The sequence below is a fragment of the Xyrauchen texanus genome, chromosome 14 (genome assembly GCF_025860055.1).
Source record: "Xyrauchen texanus isolate HMW12.3.18 chromosome 14, RBS_HiC_50CHRs, whole genome shotgun sequence".
Taxonomy (NCBI): domain Eukaryota; kingdom Metazoa; phylum Chordata; class Actinopteri; order Cypriniformes; family Catostomidae; genus Xyrauchen; species Xyrauchen texanus.
Window position 1 is genome coordinate 18,024,083 of NC_068289.1, and position 14,050 is coordinate 18,038,132.

At 37.6% G+C, this 14,050-nt stretch overlaps 1 protein-coding gene across 2 annotated transcripts in view; it reads right to left on the bottom strand.

The window, feature by feature from the left end:
• Positions 1-1,219: 1,219 nt before the first annotated feature.
• Positions 1,220-14,050, bottom strand: part of LOC127654896 (dedicator of cytokinesis protein 9-like) — a 145,080-nt gene continuing 132,249 nt past the window's right edge. For both annotated transcript variants that reach the window (XM_052142443.1, XM_052142442.1), the window contains 5 exons: positions 9,667-9,877; positions 6,397-6,587; positions 5,644-5,744; positions 5,393-5,531; positions 1,220-3,801 (listed from right to left, as the gene is read on the bottom strand). In XM_052142443.1, coding sequence (XP_051998403.1) covers positions 3,676-3,801; positions 5,393-5,531; positions 5,644-5,744; positions 6,397-6,587; positions 9,667-9,877 — 768 coding nt within the window. In that variant the 3' untranslated portion in view covers positions 1,220-3,675. The remainder of the gene's footprint in view (positions 3,802-5,392; positions 5,532-5,643; positions 5,745-6,396; positions 6,588-9,666; positions 9,878-14,050) is intronic.

Below are 14,050 nucleotides of genomic sequence, written 5' to 3' on the forward strand. Positions count from 1 at the left end.
ACCCCAAATTTCCGCTGTGCGCTCAAAGAGGTCCAGGAACGCCTCCGGATCATCTGCCGGCCCCATCTTCTGTAGCGCGGGTGGGGGCAGTGTGGCGCGGGTGTCCGGGTATGCGGCTGCGTCTGGAGCGGCCTCCTGGCTGAGGTGGCTCCGGATAGCAAGCCGGTCCTCTGCTTGAGCCCGCATTATCTCAAAGAACCGACGATCCTGGTCCTGTCGGAGCTCAAGCAGAGACTGTTGGTGGCTCTGATGGAGAGTAGCGAGGGACTGGAGGACTTCCACCAGCTGGGAGGACTCTATGGGGCGACTCTGTTCCATAATTTGCAGAAAATTTTTCAGCTAATTCCTGGGTTTCGGCACCAGTGTGAAGCTTTCCACTAAGGAAGACATAGGAACCAGCGTCGGCTTCAAGGTAAGATTCTTTAATTATACACTTTCTGTTCGATACACAATCGTATAACACACGTTCTTTTAGTTGCTACTCTGGGTATAGGCACTCTATCTCCCGAGGCTCTGTGGCTGCTGCTCTTTTATGCCGCTCTCCTCATGCTTACTGCAATTAGACACAGGTGTTAGACATAATTTAGCTCAGGTGTAAGCGCCCTTACCGCTTTTCTCTCCCGGACGGGCGCTTGACCACGCCCCCGCTGCCACAGTAAATAAGCCACAACACAACAATATAAAGCCAGAACACAGTGAAATTAACAAAAAAACAAATTTTTAAGCTCTGTATTTTAGGTTGTGTGGCAGTCTGACTCGCATTTGAGATCATGAGGCTGCTCGTTCCACTGCAAGTAACTACAAGAGTTCTCTTGTGACGCGTTGACCGGGGAACTGAGCGTTTTCCCCAAGCACTTTGCCCTCTGAGCGGGAGATGTAATAGCTACTTTGATGTAATATTCGCATCATTGCATGGATTTGAGCAAATGTCGATGAAGTTATGTGCATTAAGAGTTCTGGTAGAAACCCAACCAGAAATTGTTCAGAGCACATGAGGAAAAATAAGTAGTTTTTACTTTGATATTTTTGTTGTGTTGTGGCTTAATTTAGTTGTTCTGTGGCTTATTTCCAGTGTGTTTTTAGTTTTATTTACTTTGCTTATTTGGATGTGTTGTACACCCATTGGCCACCATATAAAACTACTTGAGAGTGCAACATTCTAGTGGAGTTTTGAAAAAAAAATACAATTGAAAAAAAATTAATAACGAAACTGTGTCTGAAAGTTGTGAGATTTATTAAAAAATTAAGCATGAGGAAAAATTCTTTTTTTTAAATACAGCAGAGCAGAGATTGTTAAATACAGATAAAACAAACCCCCATCACATTCAACTGTGTCCAACAGTATAAAAATATTTGATCCACTCTGAATATTCGTTTTACATTTGACTGAGAACATTAGAGCAAGCCCCGCACCTCCTCCAGTGTATCACGTGTAGTGAGCGAGTTGACATCGCAACTGTTATGCCCACTCAACGTTCTACTATTGCAGTTTGCAAATTACACACAAATACATTAACAGCTCACATATAATGGCTTAAAATCAGCCAGATGCTGATGGGCGACATTGCTTGTCTCTCAGACAACGAGCTAGTGCAGGCTAAAGGCATAAAGTCTATCTGTAATTAAAAACAAATAAAAAGTCTGAGCCAGAAGAAGCATTACAAAGTGAAAACATACAAAATTATTAGAACTGGATGAAGATTTTTATAAAATACACAGCCAAAAGTATGTGGACACCCATATTTGAACATTTCATTTCAAAACCATAGGCATTGATAGGGAGATGGTCCTCGGTTTGCTGCTATACCAGATTCCACTCTTCTGATTCAGTTTTCACTAGATGTTGGAAAATGGATGTGGAGATTTGCTCTCATTCATTGAGGAGAGTGCATGATTGTATGTTTGATTTTATGATTGATGTTAGTAATGGTTGTAGCTGAAATGACTGAACTAAATGAGGGTGTCCATATTAGGGCTGGGCGATATGGCTACAAAAATGATACATCGATATTTTGTTACTGTCCAAAAGTCACATTTATGCAGTATAAAAGTAATCCAATCGATCAATGAATGTCTTCTGAAGCAAATCGATATTTTATGTAAAATAATAATTGCCAATTAAAACATTATTTTAAAAAGCACTTCTTGCTAGCAGCTGATGCAAAGCATGATGTAGGCGCATCGGCGAGTTCAAACAAGAATTCGGAAGCAGTGCTTATTTACAGCAGAAGAACGACTGTCACTCAAGAGTTCGGCCATTTCAAACTGCATCAGAGCACTGGATGGAAGCGCTGATTTAAAGATATAAACTTGATAATTATTGACTTCTTTTTTTACTCAAACGAATTGATTCGCTTCTGAAGACATTCATTGATCAACTAGATTCGCATGGATTACTTTTATGCTGGCACCCATTTACTTGCATTATAAGGACCTGACAGAGCTCCATCTTGATCTAAACATCTTAATTTGCGTTCTGCTGAAGAAAGACAGTAAAACACATCTGGGATGACATCAGGGTCAGTGAATAATGAGAGAATTTTCATTTCTGGGTGAACCATTCATTTAAATGTTTTGAACCAGTGGATCATTTAATTAAACAGCCATTTTAGCCAAGCAGAATCAAAATGTTTAATGTATGAAGTAAAAACCTTGTTAAAAATAATGAAGGCAGGTTTTCCACTGTTTTTAACTAAATGAACACAAAGAAGATTGAGATTTAATTGTTTTCATTTATATGCACACATATACAATAATACTTAGTAGCCTAATAAATGAATAAATGAGCAGAATGCGTCAAAACCAACACCTATTTTTTGGAATCTAGTTGAATATTAAATAATACTGCATGTATATTGTGTGTACCAGGCAAGTTTGTCATTGCAATATAATACTGAACTATTATATATTTTATATTTTGTTATCTAACAATATTCACTTAATAATTCAAAATTTATATTATTAACTTTTGTGGTTTAATATCAACATATCGGGATCCTAATGTTATTTTGATTTATTGTGCAGTCTTGTGAAATTAGTCTAACGGCGTGCTCTTTAGGAAATGCAGTGGCCAAATAAAAAGCTAATTAAAAGTATTGCGTTATTCGCAATATTTCTTGTTTTTTATCATCAGAAAATCATTGTGATTGTATTGTGAATATCCCAAATGCTGTATCGCCCAGCCCTTGTCCACATTCCTTTGACCATATAGTGTATGTCAAATGCCTCTGAGCTGTGGCTTAGCAGTTAGTGTATGTGCTCGGACATGTTTAACTGTGGTGCTCATGTGAGGAAAACCAGTTTCATTTAATGTCCCAATCCAGTTCCCACTTATTTCCTGTCCTCTTACTGTAATGGGTATTATTAAAAGTGGCCAAATGGCCAAAAGTTTAAAAACAAAATATATAAAAATGTTTGATTTATAAAGTCTCCACAGGAAACAGTAGGTGAAATCCCCTGGATGAGGCAGAAACAAATAGATCTCCCCCCTCTGCCACACTTGATGTCATGCAGATGTTCATGAGGGTAACCCAGCATGGCTTTGTAAAGTGCAATAACATCTGCGTACATTTTTGGGAGAGGTGTAGGGCGGGTGAGATCTTATATATACATCTGTGTGTTGGGGTGGAGATAATAATAAAAGGAAAATTCACAAGGTCAATACATGGGTCAGGTTCACACCACTGAGGAGGAGTTGGGCAGGCCCTGGATTGTAGCTGATGTGGGCGTTCCACTGATGGCATTAAAGATGTGAAGAGAATCTGGAATAGGACTCCGCATGCCATCATCCACTGCACTTATCTACAGACAAAGAGAAGAGCAAAAAGATCATAAATCGTAATAACAAATACAAATTATGATACAATTTATAATAGGCCCACACGGAATCGGAGCGTTTTTGATTTTTTGTGAAGGCACAAGGCATATGGAGTAGGGTTTAGGATTGCATGGTATACCAGTACCACGGTACTAGTGCGGTACTCAAGCTTTAAAATACCAGCAATACCACTGGGTTTTCATTAATTACAGTTGTACGTACATTTGCAGCTCAGACGCTACCTAACCGAACAGGACTACTAAACAGGACACTAAACGGAGCACAAGAGAATGGAACAGAATGCAGGGATCTTGAGACGTACTTCCTGAAACTGAACTCCTTTCAAATTGATGCAATGTGTTAAAATGCAGTGCTTATTCTACACTATGCTGATTAGAGAGCAAGATGCAAATGCCAAAGACAGATCTGAGATGTGTCTACATGGATGACAATTAAAAAATAGCGCTGATAGAATATAAGAACATATTGTCTTCCTTCATTTTTCTGTGACAGGGTTTAGCCGGACCGCCTTGCAATGCTGTGAGAAAGTGGATAGGTTTAGACTAGCACTGAGAAATGTCATTTTAGGCTATTAATAGTTGACTGTTTAATGCGTTAAAAAAATGTATGCAGTATCTGCTTTTTTCACTTCCTGAAATTTCACAAATGTTTTTCCCCACATTCTGTAGCTACTATTGGCATATTTACATTTCCATGAGGTACACGTTCAACTGGACTGCACATCCTAGCACAGAAACAGTTTGTCTTGAGCAGTGCAGGCTTATTCATTACGCACAATGCATATCCTTGGCATAATAAACACAGGGGGCAGATTCACTCTACAGAGAATTTCAACCACAAGTGGTGAGCCAGGTGTGGGAGAGATAAGGGCAAGCTGATTTTAAGGCCTTTCTTTGTTGAACTGTAGGCTGACGTGCACCTCTTCAAAAATGTAAAGCAGACCAAAACAGCTTTGATTGGTGCACTTTGTAACCAGAGACCCCCCACCCCCACCCCCACCCCAGGATGATATCTAACAATGAGATGTTTTTATTTAATTCTAGAGGTTGTTGTTATACTGCAGAACCAAGCTTTTCTAACTGTGTTCCTCTGTGGCTGGCGCTGGAGGTTTCTACTGAGGTGTATATATATATATATATATATATATATATATATATATATATATATATATATAAACTATCTGCATATATTTTTGCTGATAAACAAAAGTTGCTTTTTGTTGAACCCGATATATCCATCAACCTCTAAAGCATTATTAAATTAAGCATAATATCAAATAAACAAACATGCTAGGAGCAGGGCATGTGAACTTTATGAATTACAGGTGATTGAATTCTACAGATTTCTGTGGGCGAGGATTCCATGCAGGCCTTCAGTATGCAGTAACATTTGCTTCAATGATTTGAAATGTTTTACCATCCAATCTGGTCATGAGAGCAAAAGAGGGAAAGAGAACAGGAAAACTTGATACATTTGTAGATTCAGGCAAATCCAACCTATAGAATGTATTCACACATGAATTTATCAGATTGGTAAGATCAGTGTGTATCTTACAGGCTCGTGCATAATAGCAGCAAGCTCTTTGGTGAGATCCCTGTAGCTGGCCTTCATCTCATCATGATACTCCTGCTGGTCTTCTTTAATCAGACGCTCATTAATGCCTAAACCCTGGCCACACGCATCCACAAACTGCCTGCAAAACACCACATGCAAAACACCTTTTACATGACTGTAAATACACTGAATACTGTCATAATAAGGAAACTTTTCACAGTGTTCTCCTCTGCTTGAATTTATTTATTTACCAGAAGACTTCTTTGAGTTGTTTGACTTTGTTGTCTGGGTATTTCTTAGTGCTGGCATCATCCAGGAAAGCCCTGGCATAGGCAAGAGGACCAGCATTAACCTTGGTGGGAGGAAGAAAAGGTTTACAATATAAGAATTGTTTTGAAATAACTTAAGAGATTGCTAGAGCAGTTTTATTTGTATGTCATGTGCTATATCTTTTGGATTTAAACCCTGGGTATTCTTCCATTTTGACACGATCGCTCAGCGTCTGCATACAGTTGAACGCGAGCCTGTCAAGGTATACTCTATATAACTGTGTGTGCATACACATTTTCTCTTCAGGAGTTAAGAACATTAAAGATGTCTTTATATTCCTTCAGACTCAAGTTGCAGATGCAGGTATCCCCAGACGTCCTCACACACGTGCTCTTGCCTTGCACATACACTGTAGTTGTTTTTACCTTCATCACCTGATGTTTAGTGGCAATTACATCTACCACTTCTTCATGACAGCAATGGCTCAAAATGTAAGTGTTGCCACCTTGTATGGACTCAATAATTAATGCAAATAACTCCAAGCGTATTCTGCATGTTCAAAGACGCGAGGTTAGAAAAATCGGACTACACGTGTTCAGTGCTCGCTGTAAGTGGACACCCAGCATTCGCATCTGACCAAAGTATACTTTGGGCTTTAAGTGAACATGTCAGTGTACAGATGTCTCTAGGAAGACCCTCGATGAACAGACTAATAGGTGTGTGTGTTTCTATACCTGGACACTGATGCTGCCCTGTAGTTTGAGCTGTAGTTGGATCATGTCCACATCACTGCAGGAACACAGCTGTCTGATCTCCAGCACCTTTTTACTCATCTCATCAATGGCTACCTCTATGGGGTTCAGATCCACATGATGCTGATACATCACAGCAATACGCTTCTTTACATACGGGAAACAGTGCGTGGCTTAGAAAGACAGGGAGATAGAAAGGAAAAGAGAAAAAAAATTGTTTCTATTATAAATATTATTTAGTTCATATTTTTTTATTATAAAGCAGTTAGTTCCGGTCCTCGAACCTTGTGTTTGTGGAATTCCTAACTAACATGTGAGAGCAGTGCAAATGTGTAAGAGCAGATAGATATGTACATTTTCTTAACTTAATTTAAACCAGCAGCTGGCAACAAAAGACTGTCTTGTGTGGGTTGTGAGCTAGTTGAACTGACGTTGAAAAATGTTGTCAATTAAGTCATCTTGCCATCTCTTACTCCATTATTGCTTGGATTACACTATAGCTGAGAAATAGAGTTAAACTAACAGCTTCAGCATTACTGCTGATAACAGCTGAGAGTCGGGATAGACTGCGTAAACAAACACGCTCAGGGTGCCCAACTGATACCAAAGTTTCAACATGCCGGAAGAGACACTTTCTGTGATGGTGTCAAAATAAGAGTTCTCCAAGAAGTATACAAGAAAGAAACTGGCATCCTCCATGTTTTCTCTCTGACAGCAAAACACTGGAACATGAGTGAAATACTCATGTTAATTCAAATAGCATGTATGGCAGCATCACTCTCCGATCAGAGCGAATTACAATCACACTACAGCTGAGGAATAGAGTTAAACTAATAGCTTCAGCATTACTGTTAACAACTGCAACTGATGCAGGTAATCACTCGGTCGGTCGGTCTCTCTCTCTCTTACTAGTTCTAAAGTGACATTTTTTTTAAATTAGTAACGGAGGCTTGGCACATCTTTCAAACAAGCAACCGCAGATCATGTGGTGTAAGTAGTTCTACACACAAGTGTGTATTTTTGGAGGGCACAGTCCTTAGTTTTTCCCTACTTACTTATTTACTTAATCATTGAACTGTTGTATAAAAGCAATAGCACCCTCGCAATTATGCTGTATTGCCCATCTATCAGCACTCATGCTCGTGTGATATTGCTTTAATAATGTATATTATTAACTTATTTTTAAATAATTTTTATGTACAACACTGTTAAATTTATCCACAATAAACAATTAACTAATTTTCAACATTCATTGTGGTATCTTCTTGATTTCTAAAGATAAATCGCATAGCTGGACTCTCGTTTATCAGTAAAAAGTGAAAAATCCTTCTTAAAAAGATGGTCCACTCAAAAATAAAAATTCTGTCATTATTTACCAACCTTAATTTTGCTCCCTACCCGTATGACTTTCTTTCTTCCGTGGACGAAAAAAGGGGAATTTAAAAAGTCTTACAGGTTTATTTGCTATAATGTTATTGAATAATGACTGGTCTGTCAAACCCCTAAGCTCCATTCACACCACCATTCATTTTCATTGAGAGCAGACTGACTTCTGGCAACATGAGTGAGCATTAGCAACAATATGTGGGCCTGGCAAGTGACACAACAAAGTTGAGGAAAGTTTATCTTTATGCAAATGACGAGCGACATTCGGGAGCAACTACCAGTGGGAAAGATGGTGGCGAAGCTCCCATCATCAGTCTCTTGTGAGATACTGGTTTCGAGTGCAGGCATAACGGAGAAGTTATAATGTTGTGAGGAATTCACTGCTCTACACCTTTTGTCTGTAACCACATGCATGGATATAATAAAAAAATATGTGGAAAACAGTGTCGGAAACTGTCAGCATTCTGAGTGAGTTTGATTCATATATTGATGTTGCAGTTCATATTTAAACACTCTCACCTGCAGAATGTCAATTATTAGAGGCAAGAGAACTGATTCCTTGTCAAATTAGACTTCAATCTTTGTGTTCAGATTTTTGAAAGCTATGGCCAGTTGTGCCGTCCACCAATAAAGTTAGAGTGACAAAAGTAGGAACTCCCACTAGCAGTACAGAGACTAGCAACACCCAGCGACAATGTCACTGGCGGTGTGAACAGGGCTTTATGCTTACAGGAGAGACCCAAAAAATACAACACACCATAACACCAAAGTAAAAGTAATAATAATAAAGTGATTAACTCATGTACTATATTCCTAAATATTTGAAGCAATACGATCACTTTATGTAGAACAGAGCTAAAGATGATTGGTATTCACTCTCAGGTCTAATCATACTAATAAATTTAAGTGCTTCATTCACACGTGGCCCCTACATAGATAACATCAAAGCACATTGGTTCTAATTACGTCTCGTGACCAAACGTACAACATGACGTCATGTCATATAGATTAATTTTACAGTGGTTATATGGTGCTATTTACATGCATTATAGCAAATAAAACCTGTGAAGACTTTAAAAAAAAAAAAATCCACAGAAGAAAGAATGTCATATGCCACAAATAATGGTAGAACTTTCATTTTTGATTAAACCATTCCTTTAATGGCTATCAATGGCTATCAATTAAATCACACTCAGGTGGGACTTTTAACAAAAGAAAAGTCATTTTCATTGTATAGCTATGTCACCTTCAAGTAGTAATGTTAATGAAAGTAATTGAAGTCCACAGGATTGTGCATTATATTTGATTAATTGTGGTAGCTAATACAACTAGTTTGATTAATAAACAATAATAATTTGAATCTATTTAATATTCTTTTTAAAAAAAACATTTATTTTTTATTTTTTATATACATGCAGAATCATGTGCTGAACTGCAGTCTGTAAGGCACTATGACAAATTGACAAACACAGAAAAACATGGAAATAAGACATCTGATTAAATTCTAATGGAAGTAAAAATGATAAAAGGCCCTAAATTAGAGACACAGAATGACTGTTGACTGAGCTATATTATTATCTGCTGTGGTCTGCAGGATCTTTTTGACCTGTCTGTGGAGATAAGGGATGTACTTTGCGATTGAGAAGATTGTATAACTATAATGCTGTCATAGTCAGCTGACACATTCAGATTTTAATCACAGAACTCAAAGGAGAGATTTCAGACTAAACACTGTTTGAGCGGCACGTTTTTAAGACACATGACAAGTTAAAAGAACTTCTATGTTTAAAAAATGCTGCATTATTTTCCATTTGTTGCCTTGCATCTAGTGTTCTGTGTGAACAGCCCCTGAGTGAGTATACTTACTGGTTAGTATAGTCCTGCGTTTGCACTGTTCCTCCACGCCGCCTTGTTTTTTGCCTGAAACCGTGAAGGGCATCTCAAAGACGAATCTGCGAATGTTGTGGCTCCTCTCAAAGTCTGTTTTTCTCTCCAATAGTTCCTTCTCCTCCAGGAATGGAGTGACATGAGTCACTTGGATATAAGCATATTTAGAGTCCAGATCCTTTGGATTAATCTGCACAAAAAACAAAAATATATTGATTTAATCACATCTTTATCTGCTGGACAATTGTAATTTATACACTGTTTCCTTATGTCTGATCTTTTGAATTTGCATAGCGAAAACACATTCAAAATCTTGAGACCGATATTCAAACCTATACACTGAATATAGACATAAATTCATAAACTAATCGTTTAACAAACTAAACTAGATTTTTAAATTTTCTGAACAAAAAAAATAAATGGTGCTTGTCTATGCAAAACCTACGGCTGTTGTGGGTGGTTCTGTTATAATGTGATTGTCAAGGTGTTCTGAATGCTTAGAAGTGCAAACCTCTGTGCTTATTTTATATGGTTACAAGAGTGTTGCTAGAGTGTTCTGGATGGTAGCAAGGTGGAGGGCCCAAATCAAAAGAGTATCTACTCAAGTATCTATAGCCCCTTTCCCACATAGAATTCTGGTACTCCCCAACTTGATGGACAACATTTTAGAGGAACTACATTCTGGAAGAGACTTCTCCCTCTTGCATTAGCACCTACAAAACACCCATTGTCATGACGTATTGTAGTGTCAACCATTTTTCTCCTGATGTTGTTTTCACACATGATCCAATACAACAAAAACACTGATGGAGGATGCCAGGATCGAAGATATGTTTTTGTTAGGGCTGTTTTACAAAATATGTGTCTGCAGGTTTCAGTCTTTCTACTGAGAGTGTGAGCCGCAAGGTCCTGTGTCCCTGAAGCCGCAGTGAGAGGAGAGATGAGGCACGCAGCCTATTTTAACCATGTAGCACACATTTAATTCAGCAGAAACATGTTGAAAATGTCCTATAAACCTATTTATTACGCAGGTCTCTGGAATACTCTATTCTGATTGGTCAATGGCGCCATCTAGCGGTTTGACATTTCAGTAACAACTGCATGTCCAGGGATTAAGATATATCAGACCAGTCATCCGGGTATTGCAAGTCATCTTTCCTACTTCTCGGATCACTGTGCAATCTTATATTAATCACATAATATAATTTCAACGCAAATAAATATTTCATGTCCATTTCTTTGTTTATTTTGCAGAAGTCTTGTAGTTAGCTGGGAGCAGTCAGTTGGTCATTTTCACAAAAAAAATGTCTTATCACATAATTACATAATTTAAATGTCCGTTTATCAAAGTCATTATTTTATGTCCATTTATTTATTTATTTGGTTAGTAGCCGTGTAACAATGTACAGTCAGCCAGTTACTGCAACAACAAAAAACAAACAAACAGGGTGATCAGGACCCCGATGCAAAGTTTTACACTGGCAGCCAAACATTTAGAATAATGTACAGATTTTGGGAAGAAATTGGTACTTTTATTCACCAAAGTGGAATTTAACTGATCACAATGTATAATCAGGACATTAATAACGTGAAAAATTACTATTCAAATTTGAAAACAAAATGTTCAGAACTTCTTAAACTACTTCAAAGAGTTCACATAAAACTACACCACGTGCAGCAATGACAGCTTTGCAGATCCTTGGCAGTCTAGCTGTCAGTTTGTCCAGATAATCAGTTGACATTTTACCCCACGCTTCCTTATCCTCTTGTTTATGTGTACATCTGGCCTTTCATATCTCTTTCTGTCCTTGTTAGAGCCAGTTGTCCATTGTCTTTGAAGACTGTAGTGTATAACTTTGTATGAAATCTTTAGTTTTTTGGCAATTTCAAGCATTGTATAGCCTTCATTCCTCAAAACAATGATTGACTGACGGATTTCTAGAGAAAGCAGTTTCTTTTTTTTGCCATTTTTGACCAAGTGATGGTGCTGTTTTTTTTTTTTTACATCAGTAATGTCAATTCATTTAAATTCTATTTATATAGCACAATTTAAAAAACAACAGTTGGCAATGTGCTGTACAATGTGTTCGCATTAACTTTTTAAATACAATAAAACCCAAAATAAAACATAATATATACCCAAAAGACATAAAACATCAAACAGAGAACATCACAAGTTGTAGGCTAGAGAGAAAAGATGCGTTTTTAACATAGATTTAAAAATATGTAGTGTTGGAGCAGTTCAGATAGAAGTCGGTAAGCTGTTCCAAAGTTGAGGTGCTTCTATGGCGAATGCTCGATCACCCCTAGATTTTAGCTTTGACTTAGGAACAGTTAATAAACTCGGGTTGGCATACTAAAGAGCTCTTCCTGGACGGTGTTCACACAAAAGGTTGGAGAGGTAGGCAGGGGTTCGGCCATTTAAGGATTTAAATACAAGCAAGAGCACTTTAAAATCAATTCTAGAATGGACAGAAAGACACTAATACAAGAGTAATGTGCTCACATTTACGGACACCCGTTAAAAGTCTTGCAGCTGAATTTTGAACCATCTGTAATCTAGATATGGAAGAATTGTTTATTACCAAAAATAGGGAATTACAATAGTCCAGTCTAGAGGTGATGAAAGCATGCATCGCTGTTTTGAAGTGATTGATGGACAGAAAGGACTTCACTTTAGCAAGTACTCTTAGTTTATAAAAACTGGATTTTACAAGTGAGTTAATTTGCTTGTCAAATTTAAGGGCACTATCAAAAAAGACCCCCACAAAAAGACGATAAGACACCAACATATTAATGAGAAGTTTTAGGGGTTTCTGAAGAGCCAAACACAATGATTTCAGTTTTACTTTCATTTAAATTTAAGAAACTTAACATCAGACAGACAAGCAACGAGATAGTCTAAGTCATTTTTATGCTTCAGGGGCAGATACATTTTTGTATCATCTGCATAGCAGTGATAATTAAAGCCATGTTTTTTTTAAAACTATGGGAAGTATATGAAGAGAAAACAGTATGGGGGCCAAAATAGAGCCTTGGGGGACCCCACAAGTCAGGGGAGCAACACTCGAGTGGAATTTTCCTATGTTTACAAGATATGATTGGAACCAACTAAGGGCAGTTCCTCTAATGCCCACAGCATAGTCCAACCGAGAAAGAAGGATATCACGGTCAACTGTATCGAATGCAGCACTTAAATCTAAAAGAACCAGGACAACTGAGTCACCAGAATCAGTGGCTATTAAGACATCATTTAAAACCTTTACAAGTGCCGTTTCAGTCGAATAAAGTTTTCTAAAACCTGATTGAATTATATCAAAGATCTTGCTGTCAACCAAAAATCTCTGCAATTGGTGAAGAACCACTTTTTCCATAATTTTGGATATAAATTAAATATTAGATTCCAGGCACCTATTGATAAAAACTAGAAGAGTGGGCCCTACCACATCAAAAACATGATTAAGAAAACAAGGAGGGATGACATTGCATGGAGACCCCGTAAGCATAAGTTGTTAAACAATCTCCAGTAAAAGCGGAAAGGAAACCGAATTGAAAAGGCTAAAAATTCCAATACAGTTTGAACACACAGCAGGATCATAGATGTTGGACTAATATTTTGTCTAATTTTCCTTATCTTATCAACAAAGAATTAACAGAAGCTTTCACACATATCTGTTGACTCAGAAGGATTATACTTTGTGATCAGTTGAATTTCACTTTGGTGAATTAAAGTACCAATTTCCTTCTGAAACAGCAAAATCTCTACATTGTTCCAAACTGTTGGCCGCCAGTGTACATTATCCCTTACTTATCAACACAATCTTTTACAATAAAGTCTTTTATGACTCCGTATAATATACTTTACTGAACTACTCACGTTGACTGAAAAAATACATCTTGATGCAAGTTAAAGATGCAGAAACATGCAACACTTTCCTTATGTAAATTAGATTTCATGTTAAATTTATAATAGTTTTCAATTACCCACTCTCAATAAACATCTAATTATTTATGTCCGTTATCACAGGAAAAATATAAGTAATCCAGAAATCACTTTATTTTTCTGTACAGTGCTGCAACAGCAATGAAATCTCAAACTACGTCTCCCACTGAAGTCACCCAGCAGCGATGCTCACTCCTCACACACACATAATATTGAAACAGATGATACTCTTTGGATACTTTGTTGGTTTTATGTTATTTATGTCAAGGGAATTGGAAAATTATCACAATCCTCTAAGCAAATTTATAGCTGCCAGCCTGCTGCTAAAAATTTGCTTACTCATGGCATCTGTCAACTCTTCGCATTTCTCATTGCTTTGTGCATCATGCATTTTTGACAATAACAGGCTGCAGCACCTCT